The sequence below is a fragment of the Babylonia areolata genome, chromosome 12 (assembly GCF_041734735.1).
Source record: "Babylonia areolata isolate BAREFJ2019XMU chromosome 12, ASM4173473v1, whole genome shotgun sequence".
Classification (NCBI taxonomy): Eukaryota; Metazoa; Mollusca; class Gastropoda; order Neogastropoda; family Buccinidae; genus Babylonia; species Babylonia areolata.
In genome coordinates, this window is record NC_134887.1 from 33,198,608 (window position 1) to 33,222,421 (window position 23,814).

The 23,814-nt window shown below is 46.1% G+C and overlaps 2 protein-coding genes across 2 annotated transcripts in view; one reads left to right on the forward strand and one right to left on the reverse strand.

The window, feature by feature from the left end:
* Positions 1-11,548: 11,548 nt before the first annotated feature.
* LOC143287902 (uncharacterized) lies at positions 11,549-13,951 on the forward strand. Its single transcript, XM_076596143.1, has 3 exons — positions 11,549-11,655; positions 12,356-12,522; positions 13,173-13,951. Exons 1-3 carry the CDS (start codon positions 11,549-11,551, stop codon positions 13,949-13,951), a joined length of 1,053 nt encoding a protein of 350 aa, XP_076452258.1.
* A 17-nt stretch (positions 13,952-13,968) lies between these two features.
* LOC143287903 (galanin-like G-protein coupled receptor npr-9) overlaps positions 13,969-23,814 on the reverse strand; it is a 28,028-nt gene continuing 18,182 nt past the window's right edge. The window contains exons 4-5 of the mRNA XM_076596145.1: positions 20,582-21,330; positions 13,969-13,986 (exon numbers count right to left, since the gene is read on the reverse strand). Coding sequence (XP_076452260.1) covers positions 13,969-13,986; positions 20,582-21,330 — 767 coding nt within the window. The remainder of the gene's footprint in view (positions 13,987-20,581; positions 21,331-23,814) is intronic.

Consider the following 23,814-nt stretch of genomic DNA (forward strand, 5'->3'; position numbering starts at 1 on the left):
CTTCATACGACGTTTAGAAGTACTTGTACTTGGCTCTGCTTGTTAATAGTTTAACAAAATACTCAATTTTCATATCAACTTTAAAACTATAAAACTAGAATGAACATAAAAGAGAAATTGAATCGACCGTGTCGTAGGATTCCCGGCGGGTGTAACTAAACTTGTACAACTATCTAGATCCAGAGAAAACGGCTAAATGTTGCAGTATGATTGCGGCGATAGTCACGTCTCCTTTACCGTGGATTTAAAAATAATTTTTAATTGCCCTTAAAGATTTTCTGAATGCCCAAGATACACCAGAATAATATGATTTAAACAGCGTTCTCACTGCGAATACCGCAATCGATTTATCGCCCTTTAAAAAAGCATGTTGAAATATATTTTTTGAATGTCAGTTAAGGAGCCACGATAGTTTATTGTATAAGACAGTTTCTTCTCACCCGAACACGCAGGGTTCGAATCTGCCGTCAGGACTTCTTTTTTTTTTCTTCTTCTTCTTTTTTTATTTTTATTTTTTTACCCGAAGCTTTATAATAACAAATACAGAACACATTTTAACGATTAGATTATTTTTTTAAAGTGTATCACAAGTGTCTTGAAGGCCTTGCCTCTTTTTTTTTCTTTTTCTTTTTTTTTTTTTTTTTTTTTTTTTTTTTTTTTTTTTTTGGTCACAACAGATTTCTCTGTGTGAAATTCGGGCTGCTCTCCCCAGTGAGAGCGCCACCTTTTTTTTTCTCTCCCCTGCGTGCAGTTTTATTTGATTTTCCTATCGAAGTGGATTTTTCTACAGAATTTTGCCAGGAACAACCCTTTTGTTGCCGTGGGTTCTTTTACGTGCGTGAAGTGCATGCTGCACACGGGACCTCGGTTTATCTACTCATCCGAATGACTAGCGTCCAGACCACCACTCAAGGTCTAGTGAAGGGGGAGAAAATATCAGCGGCTGAGCCGGGATTCGAACCAGCGCGCTCAGATTCTCTCGCTTCCTAGGCGGACGCGTTTCCTCACGGCCGTCACTCCACATCTCTCTCTCTCCCTCTCTTTGTGTTTTTCTCTCTCTCCAGTCTGTCCCCGGTAAGTGTGAGTGCGCGTGCACTGGTGTAAAGTTTATTTTATTTTGACGTGTTCCTTTTATAGATATGGTGTGTGTGTGTGTGTGTGTGTGTGTGTGTGTGTGTGTGTGTACACTGGCAAAATTCAGAAGAATAAATCAACTCTGATAGGTACACATATATTTATATAAGCATACACTCAAGGCCTGACTAAGCGCGTTGGGTTATGCTGCTGGTCAGGCATGTGCCTGGTAGATGTGATGCAGCGTATATGGATTTGTTCGAATGCAATGACGTCTCCTTGAGATACCTAAACTGAAGCTCTGTGTGTGGGAGGGGGGCCGGGGGTGGTGGGGGGGGGGGGGGGGTCGTATGAAAGAAAGCGAGCAATTCAAATCTGAATGTGCAAATTTGCTTCTGCATGTAGGTCTGAAAGTTGTAATGTTTTGTACTTCATGCCTATTTTGTATATCTATAAATGCTTTATGTCCATGCAGAGGGGTCTGTTGCATCTTCTCTCTTTCTCTCCAACAGACAGACAGACACAAATATCCGTCGTAGGAGAGAGAGAAAGAGAGAGAGAGAGAGAGTCTCAACATCATTTTACGTATGTCTTTTCCAGTCTATCAGAAAGCTGACCTCCAGTCTTGTGTTCCATTTCAACAGAACATGTCCAATGATAGTTCTATGACTTTACAATCGGCGGATGTGTTTAGTTTTAATGGAATGAAATTTTAAAAAAAGAAAAAAAGAAAAAGAAAAAAGATTACGCTGAAGTGATGTCTTTCACAAACATTGTAGTTTCCTTAACAAACGTTGGCCTTCCCCCCTCCTGAGTTTACAGTTGGTGAACAAGAGACGTCCTTAGTCTCCTGTCCTGGGGGATGCCTGATGCTGGTTTTCGAAGTTTGTGCCCGATCTACCCCCCCCCCCTCTCCCCCTCACCCCCGCCCCGCCCGCCCCTCCCCCCTCCCTGGCCTCCCTCCCACTCCTCCCTCTCACACACCGTTTCCTTCCAATTTCGCTTTGATTTTCCGTCTGATAAATTCTTGGATCGGAATGTTTCGTCGTTGGGTGAAGAAATTAAGCATTGTGTAATGTTATGTGGAAATGATTTACTTCGGGTGGAATGGTATGTTTCGTTTGTTTGTTTTTTGTTGTTGTTTTTTTTTTTTGTGTGTGTATGGTGTGTGTGATTGGTGTTTTAAATTTTTATTTTATTTTATAGGATATATTCAAATGACCCATATACTTGAGTTGCAGTACCTATTTTCACTATTATGTACGTCGTCATGCCTTTCTTCGCCTTATGTTTCATTTATTATGTACTCTTTCTTGTCCTATTTATGTATCTGATTTATGTATTTAAGTACTTATGTTAAATACATATGTGTAATCAAAATTGAAAAAAAACTTTTTTTGGATCGGGATACCAGCACCAAAGACTTAGCGCCACTTGCCGTATGCACTGAATGGCAGAATTTCTCGACGAGAGATGTTCGACAACAGTTGCTCATGGACCGTTGGTTGACAACAGGAGCTGGGAAGTCTGTCAACAGGGCGATATACTCGTGAAAACGACGCCCTCCATCTTCACCCACCACCACCCTTTCTCCCCCCCCCCCCAACCCCCCCTCAACGATTCAAAGATATCTCAGTCCAGCAACCCTTTTTTAGGGGCATGGTGGACGTACAAGCAAAGTGTGAGAAAAGAAAATTGTAGAAATGCCCAACAGCGCAATAAGGGCAAGGGATCATTGAGATTTATTCCATCCTGATATTAGGCGCCGACGTGTGCAGTCTTAAGCAACTTTATCTAACTTGATTCTTTTTAAACAGATTTTTTTTTGTACTCCCAGAAAACAGTTTACAATAAGTGTATGTTGAATGAACACATGTACATTACTTTGGGATGAACTTATTTCTGATGTCGTCGTGTTTTTTGGGGGGCATTCCATAACAAAACTGAATTCATCACCAAGTTCTTTTCTCCCACACACATACACACTACCTGATGGAGAGAGAGAGAGAATGAATGAATGAATGAATTGAATGAATCTTTATTTTCCAACGGTGAAGATATTAGCACTTTGGCCGACTTACACATCTGCCGTTGTTCTAAGAGACACACAAACATGTACGCATATAAATGTAGTTATACTTAATACTAAATACATGTATAATGTACGAGTATAACACAGCATCAAACTGAGAGACACAACATCGCTCACATCTGTACGGAACGGAAGCGAGTAACGCACACACGCACGCACGCACACACACACACACACACACACACACACACACACACACACACACACACAAGGGAAAAACAACAACAAAACCCTAGCATGAATGCTACACATGAATGATTCAAGTGAAATTAACACAGAAAAGTAATGATAAAATTTTAAACACAGATGTAAGAGACATAAAAAACAGCAAATAAGGCTTCATGAGAGAAAGAGACAGACAGACAGACAGAGAAAGGAGGGGAGAGGGAGGGACAGAAACAGGGGAAGACAGACAGACAGACAGAGAAAGGAGGGGAGACGGAGGGACAGAAACGGGAAGACAGACAGAGAAAGGAGGGGAGAGGGAGGGACAGAAACAGGGGAAGACAGACAGACAGACAGAGAAAGGAGGGGAGACGGAGGGACAGAAACAGGGGAAGACAGACAGACAGACAGAGAAAGGAGGGGAGACGGAGGGACAGAAACGGGAAGACAGACAGACAGACAGAGAAAGGAGGGGAGAGGGAGGGACAGAAACGGGAAGACAGACAGACAGACAGAGAAAGGAGGGGAGAGGGAGGGACAGAAACGGGAAGACAGACAGACAGACAGAGAAAGGAGGGGAGACGGAGGGACAGAAACGGGAAGACAGACAGAGAAAGGAGGGGAGACGGAGGGACAGAAACGGGAAGACAGACAGACAGATAGAGAAAGGAGGGGAGAGGGAGGGACAGAAACGTGAAGACAGATAGAGAAAGGAGGGGAGACGGAGGGACAGAAACGGGAAGACAGACAGACAGAGAAAGGAGGGGAGACGGAGGGACAGAAACGGGAAGACAGACAGACAGACAGAGAAAGGAGGGGAGACGGAGGGACAGAAACGGGAAGACAGACAGACAGACAGAGAAAGGAGGGGAGAGGGAGGGACAGAAACGGGAAGACAGACAGACAGACAGAGAAAGGAGGGGAGAGGGAGGGACAGAAACAGGGGAAGACAGACATACAGACAGAGAAAGGAGGGGAGAGGGAGGGACAGAAACGGGAAGACAGACAGACAGACAGACAGAGAAAGGAGGGGAGAGGGAGGGACAGAAACGGGAAGACAGACAGACAGACAGACAGAGAAAGGAGGGGAGACGGAGGGACAGAAACGGGGGAAGACAGACAGACAGATAGAGAAAGGAGGGGAGAGGGAGGGACAGAAACGGGAAGACAGACAGACAGACAGAGAAAGGAGGGGAGAGGGAGGGACAGAAACAGGGGAAGACAGACAGAGAAAGGAGGGGAGAGGGAGGGACAGAAACAGGGGAAGACAGACAGAGAAAGGAGGGGAGAGGGAGGGACAGAAACAGGGGAAGACAGACAGACAGACAGAGAAAGGAGGGGAGACGGAGGGACAGAAACGGGAAGACAGACAGAGAAAGGAGGGGAGAGGGAGGGACAGAAACGTGAAGACAGACAGAGAAAGGAGGGGAGACGGAGGGACAGAAACGTGAAGACAGACAGATAAAGGAGGGGAGAGGGAGGGACAGAAACGGGAAGACAGACAGATAGAGAAAGGAGGGGAGACGGAGGGACAGAAACGTGAAGACAGACAGAGAAAGGAGGGGAGACGGAGGGACAGAAACGTGAAGACAGACAGAGAAAGGAGGGGAGAGGGAGGGACAGAAACGGGAAGACAGACAGAGAAAGGAGGGGAGACGGAGGGACAGAAACAGGGGAAGACAGACAGACAGACAGAGAAAGGAGGGGAGACGGAGGGACAGAAACGGGAAGACAGACAGACAGACAGAGAAAGGACGGGAGACGGAGGGACAGAAACGGGAAGACAGACAGACAGACAGAGAAAGGAGGGGAGACGGAGGGACAGAAACGGGAAGACAGACAGAGAAAGGAGGGGAGACGGAGGGACAGAAACGTGAAGACAGACAGAGAAAGGAGGGGAGAGGGAGGGACAGAAACGGGAAGACAGACAGACAGACAGACAGAGAAAGGAGGGGAGAGGGAGGGACAGAAACGGGAAGACAGACAGACAGACAGAGAAAGGAGGGGAGACGGAGGGACAGAAACGGGAAGACAGACAGACAGACAGACAGAGAAAGGAGGGGAGAGGGAGGGACAGAAACGGGAAGACAGACAGACAGACAGAGAAAGGAGGGGAGAGGGAGGGACAGAAACGGGAAGACAGACAGACAGACAGAGAAAGGAGGGGAGAGGGAGGGACAGAAACAGGGGAAGACAGACAGACAGACAGAGAAAGGAGGGGAGAGGGAGGGACAGAAACGGGAAGACAGACAGAGAAAGGAGGGGAGAGGGAGGGACAGAAACGGGAAGACAGACAGACAGACAGAGAAAGGAGGGGAGAGGGAGGGACAGAAACGGGAAGACAGACAGACAGACAGAGAAAGGAGGGGAGACGGAGGGACAGAAACGTGAAGACAGACAGACAGACAGAGAAAGGAGGGGAGAGGGAGGGACAGAAACGGGAAGACAGACAGACAGACAGAGAAAGGAGGGGAGAGGGAGGGACAGAAACGTGAAGACAGACAGAGAAAGGAGGGGAGACGGAGGGACAGAAACGGGAAGACAGACAGAGAAAGGAGGGGAGAGGGAGGGACAGAAACGTGAAGACAGACAGAGAAAGGAGGGGAGACGGAGGGACAGAAACGTGAAGACAGACAGAGAAAGGAGGGGAGAGGGAGGGACAGAAACGGGAAGACAGACAGATAGAGAAAGGAGGGGAGACGGAGGGACAGAAACGTGAAGACAGACAGAGAAAGGAGGGGAGACGGAGGGACAGAAACGTGAAGACAGACAGAGAAAGGAGGGGAGAGGGAGGGACAGAAACGGGAAGACAGACAGAGAAAGGAGGGGAGACGGAGGGACAGAAACAGGGGAAGACAGACAGACAGACAGAGAAAGGAGGGGAGACGGAGGGACAGAAACGGGAAGACAGACAGACAGACAGAGAAAGGAGGGGAGACGGAGGGACAGAAACGGGAAGACAGACAGACAGACAGAGAAAGGACGGGAGAGGGAGGGACAGAAACGGGAAGACAGACAGAGAAAGGAGGGGAGACGGAGGGACAGAAACGTGAAGACAGACAGAGAAAGGAGGGGAGAGGGAGGGACAGAAACGGGAAGACAGACAGACAGACAGACAGAGAAAGGAGGGGAGAGGGAGGGACAGAAACGGGAAGACAGACAGACAGACAGAGAAAGGAGGGGAGAGGGAGGGACAGAAACGGGAAGACAGACAGACAGACAGAGAAAGGAGGGGAGACGGAGGGACAGAAACGGGAAGACAGACAGACAGACAGACAGAGAAAGGAGGGGAGAGGGAGGGACAGAAACGGGAAGACAGACAGACAGACAGAGAAAGGAGGGGAGACGGAGGGACAGAAACGGGAAGACAGACAGACAGACAGAGAAAGGAGGGGAGAGGGAGGGACAGAAACAGGGGAAGACAGACAGACAGACAGAGAAAGGAGGGGAGAGGGAGGGACAGAAACGGGAAGACAGACAGAGAAAGGAGGGGAGAGGGAGGGACAGAAACGGGAAGACAGACAGACAGACAGAGAAAGGAGGGGAGAGGGAGGGACAGAAACGGGAAGACAGACAGACAGACAGAGAAAGGAGGGGAGACGGAGGGACAGAAACGTGAAGACAGACAGACAGACAGAGAAAGGAGGGGAGAGGGAGGGACAGAAACGGGAAGACAGACAGACAGACAGAGAAAGGAGGGGAGAGGGAGGGACAGAAACGTGAAGACAGACAGAGAAAGGAGGGGAGACGGAGGGACAGAAACGGGAAGACAGACAGAGAAAGGAGGGGAGAGGGAGGGACAGAAACGGGAAGACAGACAGACAGACAGAGAAAGGAGGGGAGACGGAGGGACAGAAACGTGAAGACAGACAGAGAAAGGAGGGGAGAGGGAGGGACAGAAACGGGAAGACAGACAGACAGACAGAGAAAGGAGGGGAGAGGGAGGAACAGAAACGGGAAGACAGACAGACAGACAGAGAAAGGAGGGGAGACGGAGGGACAGAAACGGGAAGACAGACAGACAGACAGAGAAAGGAGGGGAGAGGGAGGAACAGAAACGGGAAGACAGACAGACAGACAGAGAAAGGAGGGGAGACGGAGGGACAGAAACGGGAAGACAGACAGACAGACAGAGAAAGGAGGGGAGAGGGAGGGACAGAAACGTGAAGACAGACAAAGGAGGGGAGAGGGAGGGACAGAAACGGGAAGACAGACAGACAGACAGAGAAAGGAGCGGAGACGGAGGGACAGAAACGGGAAGACAGACAGACAGACAGAGAAAGGAGGGGAGAGGGAGGAACAGAAACGGGAAGACAGACAGACAGACAGAGAAAGGAGGGGAGACGGAGGGACAGAAACGGGAAGACAGACAGACAGACAGAGAAAGGAGGGGAGAGGGAGGGACAGAAACGTGAAGACAGACAGAGAAAGGAGGGGAGAGGGAGGGACAGAAACGGGAAGACAGACAGACAGACAGAGAAAGGAGGGGAGACGGAGGGACAGAAACGGGAAGACAGACAGACAGACAGAGAAAGGAGGGGAGAGGGAGGAACAGAAACGGGAAGACAGACAGACAGACAGAGAAAGGAGGGGAGACGGAGGGACAGAAACGTGAAGACAGACAGAGAAAGGAGGGGAGACGGAGGGACAGAAACGTGAAGACAGACAGAGAAAGGAGGGGAGAGGGAGGGACAGAAACGGGAAGGCAGACAGACAGATAGAGAAAGGAGGGGAGAGGGAGGGACAGAAACGTGAAGACAGACAGACAGAGAAAGGAGGGGAGAGGGAGGGACAGAAACGTGAAGACAGACTGAGAAAGGAGGGGAGAGGGAGGGACAGAAACGGGAAGACAGACAGAGAAAGGAGGGGAGACGGAGGGACAGAAACAGGAAGACAGACAGACAGACAGAGAAAGGAGGGGAGAGGGAGGGACAGAAACGGGAAGACAGACAGACAGACAGAGAAAGGAGGGGAGAGGGAGGGACAGAAACGGGAAGACAGACAGAGAAAGGAGGGGAGAGGGAGGGACAGAAACTGGAAGACAGACAGAGAAAGGAGGGGAGAGGGAGGGACAGAAACGGGAAGACAGACAGACAGACAGACAGAGAAAGGAGGGGAGACGGAGGGACAGAAACGGGAAGACAGACAGACAGACAGAGAAAGGAGGGGAGAGGGAGGAACAGAAACGGGAAGACAGACAGACAGACAGAGAAAGGAGGGGAGACGGAGGGACAGAAACGGGAAGACAGACAGACAGACAGAGAAAGGAGGGGAGAGGGAGGGACAGAAACGTGAAGACAGACAGAGAAAGGAGGGGAGAGGGAGGGACAGAAACGGGAAGACAGACAGACAGACAGAGAAAGGAGGGGAGACGGAGGGACAGAAACGGGAAGACAGACAGACAGACAGAGAAAGGAGGGGAGAGGGAGGAACAGAAACGGGAAGACAGACAGACAGACAGAGAAAGGAGGGGAGACGGAGGGACAGAAACGGGAAGACAGACAGACAGACAGAGAAAGGAGGGGAGACGGAGGGACAGAAACGTGAAGACAGACAGAGAAAGGAGGGGAGAGGGAGGGACAGAAACGGGAAGGCAGACAGACAGATAGAGAAAGGAGGGGAGAGGGAGGGACAGAAACGGGAAGGCAGACAGACAGATAGAGAAAGGAGGGGAGAGGGAGGGACAGAAACGTGAAGACAGACAGAGAAAGGAGGGGAGAGGGAGGGACAGAAACGGGAAGACAGACAGAGAAAGGAGGGGAGAGGGAGGGACAGAAACTGGAAGACAGACAGAGAAAGGAGGGGAGAGGGAGGGACAGAAACGGGAAGACAGACAGAGAAAGGAGGGGAGAGGGAGGGACAGAAACTGGAAGACAGACAGAGAAAGGAGGGGAGAGGGAGGGACAGAAACGGGAAGACAGACAGAGAAAGGAGGGGAGAGGGAGGGACAGAAACGGGAAGACAGACAGAGAAAGGAGGGGAGAGGGAGGGACAGAAACGGGAAGACAGACAGAGAAAGGAGGGGAGAGGGAGGGACAGAAACTGGAAGACAGACAGAGAAAGGAGGGGAGAGGGAGGGACAGAAACGGGAAGACAGACAGAGAAAGGAGGGGAGACGGAGGGACAGAAACTGGAAGACAGACAGACAGACAGAGAAAGGAGGGGAGACGGAGGGACAGAAACGGGAAGACAGACAGACAGACAGAGAAAGGAGGGGAGAGGGAGGGACAGAAACGGGAAGACAGACAGATAGAGAAAGGAGGGGAGACGGAGGGACAGAAACGGGAAGACAGATAGAGAAAGGAGGGGAGAGGGAGGGACAGAAACGTGAAGACAGATAGAGAAAGGAGGGGAGACGGAGGGACAGAAACGTGAAGACAGATAGAGAAAGGAGGGGAGACGGAGGGACAGAAACAGGGGAAGACAGACAGACAGACAGACAGGAGAGACGAAGACACAGGCCGACAGAAGGAGCCTAGGGAAGGGAGAGAATCTGACGCACTGGTTCGAATCGCACAGACAGTCGCCAGTATTTTCTCCGCCTCCAGTAGACCTGGAGTGGTGGTCTGGACGCTAGTCATTTGGATCAGACGATAAACCGAGGTCCCATGTGCAGCACGCATTTAGCGCACGTAAAAGAAGCCTCGACAACAAAAGGGTAGTCCCTGGCAAAATTCTGTAGAAAAATCCACTTCGAAAGGAAAATAAATTAAATCGCAGGCAGATAAAAAGGGGTGTGGGAGGTGGCGCTGTCAGTGTAGCGACGCGCTGTCCTTGGGGAGAGCAGCCCGAATTTTACACAGAGAAATCTGTTGTGAGAAAAAGAGTAATACAAATACAAATACAAATACAAATAAATGCATAGTTTTTGTAACACAGGTGTTTCACTTCATGAAGCACGGCCTGATGTGTCCGTCATCAACCATCGGTTCACATTCTGCTTGCATTGCTTCGCCGTGACTACTGCATCGTGATCATGAGGCCAGGTGACAGAAAGTTAAAATGCTTGTCTGCCATTACACTTTCACAGTTTTCAGTTTCACTTTCTCAAGGAGGCGTCACTGCGTTCGGACAAATCCATACACGCTACACCACATCTGTTGAGCAGATGCCTGGCCAGCAGCATAACCCAACGCGCTTAGTCAGGCCTTGAGTGCATGCTTACATATTTGTGTACCTATGAAAGTGGATTTCATTTTACGTAATTTCGCCAGAGGACAACACTCTCGTTGCCATGGGTTCTTTTTCAGTGCGCCAAGTGCGTGCTGCACACGGGACCTCGGTTTATCGTCTCATCCGAAAGACTAGACGCTCAGTTTGATTTTCCAGTCAAACTTAGAAGAAAGGGCGAGAGCGGGATTCGAACCCACACCCTCACGGACTCTCTGTATTGGCAGCTGAGCGTCTTAACCATTCTGCCACCTTCCTCCTGCCAATACAGTGTCTGTAAAGTTCCGGGTTCCAATCCCGCTCTCGCCCTTTCTTTCAAGTTTGACTGGAAAATCAAAATAAGCGTCTAGTCATTCGGATGAGACGATAAAGCCAGGTCCTGTGTGCAGCACGCGCTTGGCGCACTGGAAAAGGACCCATGGCAACAAAAGTGTTGTCCTCTGGCAAAATTTATAAAAGAAATCCATTGTAATAGGTACACACATATATATAGATATAGATACATATGCACTGAAGGCCTGACAAGCGCGTTGGGGTATGCTGCTGTCAGACATCTACCTAGCAAATAATTATGGTGTAGCGAAAATGGGTTTGTCCGAACCCTGTGACGCCTCCTTGAGAAACTGAAACTGAATCTGTTTTCTGCAGTGAAACATCGAAGTCATGACTGTCTGTCAGGATTGTTCCCTCTTGGTCACGTGTCTGCCTGCAGCCAGTCGGAACAAGTGCAGAAGACAGCAGAACTGGGTCAGGTTGATATTCACTCCATCATCTGCAACTGTTCGGGAACTGGATTTCACTTCTTCATCACGGGATATTAGATAGAATAAACGAATTTAGTTGGAAAATTTCTTTCTGATTTCAGATCATTGAAGAAGCTTTTTTTTTTTTTTTTTAAACTATGCATACGTGTCTTCTTCACTGTTTTTATTATTTTATTTTCTCGTTGACATTTCCTTTTTTTTTCCACACCATATTTTGCCTTGGCGATATTTTGAAATTAAAAGTAAACAAGAGAAGGCGCATTTCGTTCTCGAAAATACCAACATGGTGCCAACTTCAGCAGTGAGTGACATGAACAACTATCACAGCATGAACAACTATAACGCAGGCGCAAGTACATTTTACGACAGCATGAACGAATGCTACTTTGTGTTTGCATGTTTCATATGCTGTCGTTGTGTGCATGTGCTCAGGGAAGAATATGTCGATGGACATGCAACTTTAGTGACGTTTCTGGCTTTGTTCTTCTGCCCTTGTGGAAGCTGAAAGGAAGTGAAAAAAAAGCAGTGGTTTGAACATGTGTACCAGCATCTATCTAGTCAGTGTCGTTGTTTCTTGTGTTCAATATTCAACGCTTTCGTTTACCTAAGTTCGATTTCCAGTGTATCGTGAGCTGGATTGCTCGGTACATTCAATGATGCTGAATATCTTAATCAGGTTCTGTCTTACCCGTCTATTGTTCGTGTGTTTTGCTTGTCACTGAGTGTACTTCGAAATGAATGTCGATTATCGGTTTTGAGAGTCCGTTTTATGACTTTGATTGAAGTTGTTTACTGAATGGTGATAAGTGATTTACTGAATGGTGGTAATATTTGTCTCCAGGAAGTGTTTTCAAAGCGGAACCAGACAGCAATAACAACAACAAAAGCAGCAGCAACAGCAGCAACAACAGCAGCAGCAGCAGCAACAGCAACAACAACAACAACAACAACAACAACAACAACAACAGCAGCAACAACAACAACAACAACAACAAATGATGGTGGTGAACTCAAGTACCGACGATGGCCTCTCTCTACTGCAAAGCACGGAAGACTATCAAGCGCCCCCAGAGCATTTCCTATCACACAGAGTGGCCGTGCTGCTGTGGAAGTTCTGTCCCCCTGTCGTCCTCATCCTGGGAACGTTTGGCAACATCATGAGCATCTTCATCATGGGCAGAACCTCATCAGGGGAGTCTACCGTTAACATTTTCTTCCTCGCCATAGCGGTTGGGGATCTGGTGACCCTGTACACAGGTACGTGGAGAGTCCCTCCCCTTGCTTTTCCATCGGTGATAATGAGCAGTTGCCGTGTGTTGCAGCGGTCAGTAGCGGAGTTCATGGTAGATACAATAGTACTGAAGAAGTAGCAGTAGTAGTAGTAGTAGCAGTAGTAGTAGTATCAGCAGGAGCAGTAGCAGCAGCAGTGTGTCACTTGATGCTTTGGTGCACTTCCTCATTGGTGACATGATCACTGCATCTGATGTTCAGTATCTCGATATAGCACCTCATTTCTATCACTTGGGGTCTTCTTTCCAAATCTACCCTGAGGGTCCATGTCTCGCACGCATACAAGAAGATGGACTATTCCAGTGCACGCAGGCGCCTGATCTAGTGGACTATTCCAGTGCACGCAGGCGCCTGATGGACTATTCCAGTGCGCGCAGGCGCCTATCTAGTGTTTCATGGAGATGTTACTGTCCTTCCATACAGGTTTCAGTCTGGACGGTGTCGCTGTTCTTTTTGCTACCCTGGAGAGGATTTTTGGATCGGATCTTTTATTGATAATGATGGACCCCCAGGTAAGTGAACTGTTGAAGAGTTCGTAGCCATCTATGGACATTACATAAACATACTACTATCGTGATATTTATTATACATGTGATAGTTATTATACATGTGGGCAGGTATAACGTTGAAGTGGCTGGAGGTGTCCTTCGGCCTGATCTTCCCGAGCGGGTGGCCCCTGTTGATGTGGATCACCCCAGCTTCTGGAGCCATCGTCAGCTGGATGCTGGTGTGTGTGACGCTGCAGAGAGTGCTGTCCGTCGTGTGGCCACACCACGTCCACAGGATCTACACCAGGAAAAGGGTGTTCCTGCTTATCGGCGGCGTCACGGCGTTCCTGGCGGCTCTGTATTCGCACAGTCTGTACTGTTTTTACCCCGTCTCTCAGCGGAACGACTCCAGCTACAACTGCATCTCTTCGTCTCCGCAGTACGCCTGGTTCATAGACAAGGTGTTTTCCTACGTGGACTTGGTGGTGTTCAGCGTGGTGCCTTTCGTCTGTCTGGCGGTGGGAAACAGTGTGCTGATCTGGAAGCTCACCGCCTCCGCCAGAGCAGCAGGCAGAAGCATGGCGACGGCATCAAGTCAGCACATGGTGAAGCGGAACCAGAACAACACGTCCGTGACCCTCACGGTTCTGGTGGTGTCCATGACCTTCCTCGTGCTCACCTTGCCCTCAGCCTTGTTCTACGTGCTGTTTTTCGCCAAGGACCAGACGGCCTTGGCCCCGCGAAAGGCCGCGGACGTGTACCTGTTCTCCACGCTGGGTATTCTGCTGGCGGATTCCAACAGCGCGGTCAACTTTTACCTGTACTGCCTGACTGGGCGGCGGTTCAGAGAGGAGTTTATGAAGATCGTGTGTTGGTGGAAAACCACGACACCCCGAGGGAACTCTTAGGAATTATTGGTCGTGCGTCACAGCTCGTTGGAACCCTGTGATACCATGTTCAGTTTCAAAGCACAGTATCACTGTGTTCTGCCATGTTCAGTTACAAAGCAAAATATGACTGTTCTATCATGTTCAGTTGTAAAGCTAAATGTGACTATCTTCTACCATGTTCAGTTACAGAACTGAACGGAGTTTTACTGTGCTTTACCATGTTCAGTTACAAAACTTAGTATGACAGTGTTGTACCATGTTCAGTTACAAAACTTAGTATGGCAGTGTTGTACCATGTTCAATTACAAAGTTAAGTATCAGTGTTCTAGAATGTTCAGTTATAAAACTTAGTATGACAGTGTTGTACCATGTTCAATTACAAAGTATCAGTGTTCTAGAATGTTCAGTTATAAAACTTAGTATGACAGTGTTGTACCATGTTCAGTTACAAAGTTAAGTATCAGTGTTCTAGAATGTTCAGTTACAAAACTTAGTATGACAGTGTTGTACCATGTTCAGTTACAAAGTTAAGTATCAGTGTTCTACCATGTTCAGCTACAAAACAAAATGTCAGTGTGTATTACCATGTCCAGTTACAAAACTAAGTGTTACCGTGTTTTACCATGTTAATTACAAAACTAAGTATCATTTTCTTTTACAATGTTTAGTTACAAAGTTAAGTATCGGTGTTGTACCATGTTCAGTTACAAAACTACCAGTGTGTTTTACCGTGTTCGTTTACAAAACTACGTGTTACTGTGTTCTACCATGTTCAGTTACGAGACTAAGTGTCAGCTGTGTAAAGTCTCTGTGATGCATTTCTCCTCCTGGTGTGCTGTCTTCATTAGATGTCAGTGTCTGTCAGTGGTCTGTTCGTAGTTCGTGCTGTGGATATACACTGACAAAAGCCATTTCTACATCTAGACAACAGACATTACTTTTACAGCTGTGGTTCACTCTGAAAAGAATTTCAAGTGTTTTTTGTTTTTGTTTTGTTTTTTCAAAAAGAAACTCTCATCAAATTATTCTTCAATCTGTCGGCTGTCATATTTCGAGTCTTCCTTCACGTTTCCATGACATGAAAATTGCCGTGAGAAACAAACAAGTCCCCAGAATGACCCATGAAGCAAGCAATTCCCCAGAATGACCAATGAAACAAGCAATTCCCCAGAATGACCCATGAATCAAGCAATTCCCCAGAATGACCCATGAAACAAGCAATTCCCCAGAATGACCCATGAAACAAGCAGTTCCCCAGAATGACCCATGAAACAAGCAAGTCCCCAGAATGACCCATGAATCAAGCGATTCCCCAGAATGACCCATGAAACAAGCAAGTCCCCAGAATGACCCATGAATCAAGCAATTCCCCAGAATGATCCATGAAGCAAGCAAGTCCCCAGAATGACCCATGAATCAAGCAATTCCCCAGAATGACCCATGGAACAAGCAAGTCCCCAGAATGACCCATGAATCAAGCAATTCCCCAGAATGACCCATGGAACGACTCCCCACCTCCACTCCCCCCTCCTCCCAAACCTCCTCCTCCCCCCCCCAACCCCCTGGGTTGACGCCGCGTCATGAAAGCAGTTTCAGTTTCAGTAGCTCAAGGAGGCGTCACTGTGTTCGGACAAATCCGTATACGCTACACCACATCTGCCAAGCAGATGCCTGACCAGCAGCGTAACCCAACGCGCTTAGTCAGGCCTTGAGAGAGAGAGAGAGAAACATTTGCAGTGATCCAGGCTTTGACACACAACCCACAGATCTGGAGGAATCAGGTGAACAGCTCTTCAGAAAAAAAGAAAACAACAACAATAACAACAACAACAACAACAACAAAAATAAAAGTCATGTTTCTCCTGCACGAGTATGAATCATTTCCACATCATCATGGTGCCACGCGACGTACCCCTCAGTGGAGGAGACTGTACATACACTGCTTAGAATGAAGCACACCACAGCTACTATGGCAGTTTATGAGAGCGTGCCAGCAGCAGAAGGTTCATGGTTTTACTGTTCTCTGCTTTTGACACTCTTTGCACCAGTCTTAGTCTGCTGGAAGCTGTACGATTTAGGCGATGGTTGAACTGAGTGGCCCCGCTAATCGGGAAAAAAAGATAAAGTAAGATATATCTTACTTCACTACACGGATCGACAGATGTTTACTGAATCGTTGCCAGTACATGACGGGAAGAAAAAAAATCTTTCTTCAACATGTACCGGACACCTACGACGAAAGTGTATGACTGTAGGATCCTCTTGAGGAAAATAGAATGAAGGAATGCAGGTGTTTCGAATAATTTTGACTTAGAAATTTCAGTGCTTTTTCTATCAAGTATTCAAGACTTTTCCCTACGATATAAATGTTCAGCCTTTTCAGTTTGTCTCTGCTGGTCGGCAGTTCTTTATTTTGTTTTCATTTATATCGGACTGCACCATAATTGTGTGGACCTGTTTCTCTTTTGTGAGTTTTCTGTGATCAAATAAAATTATTGTCTTCAGCTGTTGCAAAAAATCAACGAATCCCATTCTGTATATGCACTACAGACTTGAATAATTATGTGTATCATTCGATTGGCATTTTCCCACTGTGTTTATCACAGAACTATTTTCAGTCAATGTTTACCGAAATGATTAAACGAAAAAGAACCCCCCCACCCCCCACACCCCAAAAAAAACCGAAAACAACAAGCAAATATAACCGAGCTTTGGCGTTTCCTTGGAGATGAAGATGACATACAATGACTGTTGCTGGCGCAATGTATGGATTGAGTCAATGAAGTCAGTCATTTGTTTTTCATTTACTGGAGCATTTTGCTGTGACAAATTAACAGTCGTTACCTCAGGGTTTGGAACTGTGCAGAAATAGTATATTACAGCATGATGTGTGTTTGGGTTTTTTTCTCTATCAGTATTGGCAGTGCTATCATCACCCTTCTCTCTTTTATTTTGTCTCTGTTTGACATTTTAACCTGTCGTTAATCAGTAAAGTCTTCAACAGCGAAAACATAATTATTTCAGATACAGCTCCTAAACGATAAAAAGAACGCCAATTACTTGGTTGTCATACATATCAGAGAGAGATAGACGGGGAGGGAAGTGGGGGTGGGGGATGATTTGTATTTGTATTTGTATTTCTTTTTATCACAACATATTTCTCTGTGTGAAATTCGGGCTGCTCTCCCCAGGGAGAGCGCGTCGCTATACTACAGCGCCACCCAATTTTTTGTGTGTGTATTTTTTCCTGCATGCAGTTTTATTTGTTTTTCCTATCGAAGTGGATTTTTCTACAGAATTTTGCCAGGAACAACCCTTTTGTTGTCGTGGGTTCTTTTACGTGCGCTAAGTGCATACTGCACACGGGACCTTGGTTTATCGTCTCATCCGAATGACTAGCGTCCAGACCACCACTCAAGGTCTAGTGGAGGGTGAGAAAATGTAATGTACGAATGTACCCAGGCCGCACCCTACACAAAATGACATCAATCCCCCCCCATCACCCCTCCCCCCCCACACACACACACGCGCGCGCGCGCACGCACACACACACACACACACACACACACACACACACACACACACACACACATACAAAGATATATATTTGTGTTATTGTGGTTGAAATTTCTATCAAAAAAACTATAAAAACCACCAAAAACCACACATTAAGCATCACTCGGTGGGAACACGCATGTGCCTTTTCACACAGAGACATCAACATACATAAACACACGCACACACAACACACGCGCGCGCACACACACCCCCCCCCCCACCCCCCCGCAAAGACACACACACACACACACACACGCGCGCGCGCGCCAGCTTTCACGACAAACATGCACACACAACTGTCACAGTTCTGCCGCAAGCGGGGTGGGAAAAAATCTCTGAGGTAATGAACGTAGTGTCCAGCACGTTGTTCGGTTTACTGTGGACAGACCCTGCTCCGCTTTGAAGAAATCTGCGCATTGTTGGTTTGGAAAGTATACCGATAATCCTTTTGATTATTTGTATGATTAGTGATAGCCGCTCTCTCTGTCTATCATTCTTTTTGTAAGACGATCGATGATATGATGGCCTTTCTTAAAATAATTCAGATTTTCCCAGATGTAAACTCACTTATTTCCCTTAACACCATGTCCAGGGCAGTACACGCATTTGAGCTTTTGCATTTGGATGTTGCGCACTGGCCCATGCCACGCTGGTCTCCCCTTTCAGATTTCTTTTTTTTTGCAGGAGGTTCATTGGGTCAGTCAGGATAATGGCGTCTTGATTCGCAGGCACACAAATGGATACCAGCATGTGTCACTGCTTCAGCTTCCGGTGTCAGGTTGGAGGTGGTGACTTTGTAAGCACCGTAAGTCCCTGACTGTTTTTTTCCGTTTCGCTTTGAAGTGTATTCCCAGCGGGACTGGTTTCCGATGACTGAACTGTCTGCATACATGTTAATATCCCCTTCTTTACTGTTTTCTTCCATGAGTAGCTTCACCTCTGTATCAGATCTGCCCTCTGACAGTCCTCGACAATATCTTCCCACGGTGGGTGAAATGATTCGGAGAGGTTTTTGAAGTGTTCAGGGTATTCCTCCCATTCATTTGTTTCTTTCGGGTCTTAATCAAAATGTGCTTTTGTTGCATGTTTCTTGGGCTGTCTAGTTGCTTTGCGAACTACACACAGACCAAGAACACCCAAGAGAAGACATTGCAGTTGCATTGTGACAGGATCCGTCTGAAACGACTGAAAATTAAAGGACGTAAAATCAAAGTAACAAAAAGATCAAGAAAAGAAAGACCCATCTCATGACTTCCAATGCAAGCATATCAATATTTCTATGTGTTCATGTAATGGATGATGATGGGTTAAAAGTGACAGTTAACAGTTACCTTGCATTGCGACTCGTAACGCCTTCACACGGTCTTGCTGTTTGTCAGGGAACACCTCACTCAAACTCGGCAGAAGAACTTCTGGTTTCAGGATCCTCAACAGCAAGAGTCCGCAAATCTTCAGTGTCTTCTAATGACTCAGCAGGTAAACTGAGACACTGTAGGTGCATTCCTGGGAACTGTACTCATTTTCAGTACCAAGAACTGCTCTACAGTGTTCACGTGTTTCATGGACCAGTATTAGCTCGAGTCGCTGATGAACTTAAACATGACCTGGTGTTTGGCCCAAATACCCGAAGCTAAGATCACCATGTCAAATCAATCGTGCAAGGCTTCAGTCAGCTGTTAATTCTAAGCTATGTCAGTCACTGCTTAACTCTGAAGTAACTTCACTGAATGTAGGTCCTAAAGAACTTGCTGAACTGCTGGTCACATATTTAACTGTGTCATTTGCTAAAGCAAACACTGGTGAGGAATTTTAAAAGGACACTTACACCAATGTCCAATCTGTTTTCAAGATGTGAGAGAGATACAGAAAGGAACAGACAAATAGAACTTCAGAAGTACAATTCGAACCTTTCACTTCTTTTAGGGGATAACCATTTAGTAGATTCGTTTTGCAACACCATAATCAAACATTAACAAGTGCTCACACAAATCCACAGTAACCAGATCACAAACATGGAAACAAATTCCCATCTAAGGCACATGTAAACGCCAAATGGCCACATTATGTCCATATAAGGCAAGTTTCGTTTGCTTACGTCATCAAAAGTATCCCAATCATCGGCCTCCCGTTCAGCTTGTTTGTTGTTAAGCACCTAAGCAAGGCTTCAGTTGAAGTTTTGATGTGTGAAAATTCTCCAAATTAGAGTGATTAACTATATTCATTATCAACCGACGACCTACTGCGCCATTGCTGATCTATGCCATAATAGCCACGCTCAGATCTGCGATGAAAGGTACGTGAAGGTCTGCATTTTGACGTCATTATTATCATTCTGTGAAGGCAGAATGCAATAAAAGCCACGTGAAGGTCTGCATTTTTACGTCATTTTTCTCATGCAGTGAGGGCAGAATGCGACGAAAGGCACGTGGAGATGTGCATTTTGACGTCATTTTTCTCATGCTGTGATGGCAGAAGCCTTGAGAAGTTAGACTTTGAACTCGAGCCGAATAATTTCACAGGCCAATCATCAGATACATCAAGAGCTCACAACAACAACAACATTATTTACGCATTTTAAAACACACTGGTTTACTTTGGAAGGGGTGCATATGGAAGACGTGGGTTAGGGGGTGGCAGCAACACTGGAATTAAACGGGAAACTCTTGGACAAATCCCATGATGTAACCACGGGACACCGAACTACACGCCAGCAGGACTTACTGTGTAAAGCAGAACATGCAAATTTAGCAACTCAATAAAGCAAAGCCTTAAATCATTCAGTTTTCAAAACGAAGAGTGTGAGAAACGTAAACAAGAATGTTCTTCAATAATGTTTTTTTTTAATATTCTTATTACCTTAAATGATGAGAAGATTCGGAAAACTGTGGCTTGAAAAGATGGCGAAAAACATGTTGAATTTGTCTTTGATGATTTTCATGACTTTTTTTCCCTCACGGAGGGTTGGGGTAGGCGCCAGAAGGATGCAGCTATGTGTTACACAATAACATCTGGAACACAGCACAATAATTTCTCTTCACTCTCAAAAGAACTTTACCCACTTGTGTGTGCTGCAGGCCTGCAAACCATCACCTTCACAAACTCCTCCCGGAACCTGCGTCCTGTCAGGCAGTAGAGATAGAAGTTGATAGAACTGTTCGTGCTGGCCAGAAGAGAACTGATGGTGTAGAACAGGAACACTTCCGCTCTCTGTTGAGCCGACATTTTGGACTGGTCTTTGAACTGGTACAGATCGCCATAGATGAAAATTGGTAAGGTGAGAACGATGAAAGTCAGTGACACAATAATGATGGTAACGGTCACAGAGTTGGCGTCCTTTTGTCGTTTTAGAGACGCATGGACGTTCCCCGAGGCAGTGTTTCTGCGAGCCTCTCCCACAGACATGATCAGGGTGAATACCAACACGCCATTGCCCGCCACCAGACAGACAAAGGGAAGCAAGCTGTTGACAGCCATGGCAATGTAGATAAACACGTTATCCAGAAACCAAACATATTCCGAGAAAGACATCCTAATGCACTGAATACCAGTCATGTTGCCAGTCGTAGTTTCGTAGACACAGTACAGGTGATGAATATAAAGAAGCAACTGGACCAAAGCGACACCAGCTATAGCGTTGACAATTCTCCCTCTGGTGAAAACGCGGTTGACGTGGTGAGGCCAGGCCACGGAGAATGCTCTCTGCAGTGTCATGCAGACCAACACCCAGCCCACAAATCCTCCAGAGCTGAGGTAAATGATCAAAGAGGGAAAGTAGACGGCAGGCCAGATGTTGATGATGCTCACACCAAACGCTATGGTGATCCACTTCATAGGAATACCTGCAAATGAATCAGTGTGCTGCTTTGTATTTTGTGCTAATACCATGCCACGTAACGTGCAAATGAGATTCCGTTTTTATACCTCATAAGTCTATCTCATATGAGTGTCTCACTGTTCATGAAAAATTCTTTGCCGGGTTTCACACGAAAAAACAACAAACAAAAAACAAAAATACGTTTGAATACAGTGGTTTGGAGTGAAACAATTCAAAATAAGAAGCGATAAAAAAGGGTAAAAACTTGTTAGATGGTTCGCTTGACTAAGATGATTGTGTGGGGTGAGGGTGACGATTTGCAGAATGTGTGGTGTAACTGAGCTATGTATTGTAAGCAGAGGAGAGAGAGTGTGGAGCCAGAGGCTGAATACTGCTGTGTGGCTGAGCCAGATTACCCGTGTGATCTCGTCCGAAAATGAGAGCAATAAGTGGGTGGGCGTGGCAAGGATGGGCGTGGCACTTGAGGGGGCAAAGCATATAGCAGGGGACGGTCCTTGTTGATCTCTGTGTTTCTTTCTTCAGTATGATCGTGGGCTGTGCTTCCATACATCCCATATTCTGTGTTTTTCATTTCTATTTTTCTTTCAAAACTAGACCTACATTTCGACAGCGGTTAAAAGTGTAAGTACTGGACTGAATACGTGTAGTATTCCTGAGATTTGGATTATAATTCATGATTCTCTGTGTTCATTAGCTATGGATACAGATTCGTTTACATTTTTCGTGTTTGTTCTTTATTCGTTTTACTTGGTTTAACTGACTGTCTAAACCATATACTCAGAAATCATATGAAATTTGTCACTTTTATGTTTATCCATTGCTAGATGGTATGTTGAAAATAAACTTAAAACTCTCATAAATAAATAGACTGTTTGTTTTGTTTTCAGAAAAAGAATGGGTTATGTGTACTTTCTTGCGATTATATGCATACCAGAACTATTTAGAAATTGATTATTACCCCTCACGACCAGTAATCGCATGGAATACGGCAAAACGGACATTGAAATAAAGTATTGCAACGAAAAGATGGGCCCTATCACAAAACGACCTGGTATTTATCTTTTGTGGTCTACGACGACAACAAACAACAGCAATCGTACAATTTTAGACAGGATAACTTTTAATTCTACAGCTGTTCATCTGAGCAAAGTTACCGTGCACATCACGGGTTCTGGATGTTTCTTTGTGAAGTTGTCTTTAACATTGTTTTTGGAAACTCTGGTTCATGACAGTATGGAACAGGAGGGGCGTTCTTTAGGTGACTGTTTCTCTGACACTGTATAGGTTGTATGGTTTGATTGGAAAGCAGTTTTCAATGTTTCAGTGTTGGTCAGGCTGTTATTAATATTTTTTTCCAAGAAAGCTGAAATGAATGCAACACAAAACTAACATGAAAATAGCCAAGAAGGTGACATGGGAGGTGAACACAAGAGAACATTTGAAAATAAAGCGCCAAACGTGGGGGTTGTTCCATCAGTCCAAGTGCTGACAGTCCACATAGTTATGTCAAACGGCATGTGGTTGGAACTTTGTGAACTGTTGGCACTTGAAGGTGATTGTTCCATAAAAATGACACGCCCAGAATTATGTGTCATGTAGCTACACACTAAGGAACACACTGGATAGCTGCTTTCATTGAATGTTGCCTGCTCTGATTCAGATAGTTTCAGTGGTGCCTGCCCTGATTCCACATGCGTACAATGGTACCTGTTTTGATTCGATACACACTCAGTGATGGGTGCATTACAGCTCAGATAAACCTGGATACTGTAGCACGGATTTGGCATTGGCTAAAATCATCGGTCAGTAAAGTAACCACACTACTGACAGTAACTTTTGGCGCTGAACCAGACTGACTGAGCGCCTACTTCAAAGAAGAGACGGCCAGTTAGTCCCTCAGACAACAGACTCCAGAGTTTTCTTACACTGAAGACCCAGAAAGGATTTCGTTTCAAGCACGAGAGCAGTGGTCAAATCAAAACAGAGGTCTCCATGATAGCAGGGCGTAACAGTGCAAAAATGAATCAAAATATGAAACAGTTTGTCTTTCTGGTTTTTTGGTCATGATCTATGAGCATAATGGTGTAATAGAGATTCACAGTTGTGTTAATGTTTATCACACACACACACACACACACACACACACACACACACACACACACACACACACACACATATATATATATATATATATATATATATATATATATATATATATATATATATATACTTCACTACGGTCCTGTGCACTGGAGTTCCAGTCATAACATATCACGTTCGACTAGGCCCCAGAAATACATATTTCAGATCCCTGCAAACCCAAGGAAACGAATATCACAAACGAATCGGAGCATCAGCTAGTCATGGTATGCATTTAAATCCCAAAGCATTGTAAGCAACTGAAAGGATTCGAACCCAAATCTTCCGAAAGTCAGCCAAGGCTGCTTCCACTTATCTCTCTGTCTGTCTCTGTCTCTCTGTCTCTCTC

Excerpts from the sequence above, each read along its gene's own strand:
- LOC143287902 (XM_076596143.1), top strand. The coding sequence starts at position 11,549 with ATGGTGCCAACTTCAGCAGTGAGTGACATGAACAACTATCACAGCATG. Across the intron at positions 11,656-12,355 it reads ATGAACGAATGCTACTTTGT|AGTGGCCGTGCTGCTGTGGA; the intron begins GTTTGCATGTTT and ends CCTATCACACAG. Across the intron at positions 12,523-13,172 it reads TCTGGTGACCCTGTACACAG|GTATAACGTTGAAGTGGCTG; the intron begins GTACGTGGAGAG and ends ACATGTGGGCAG.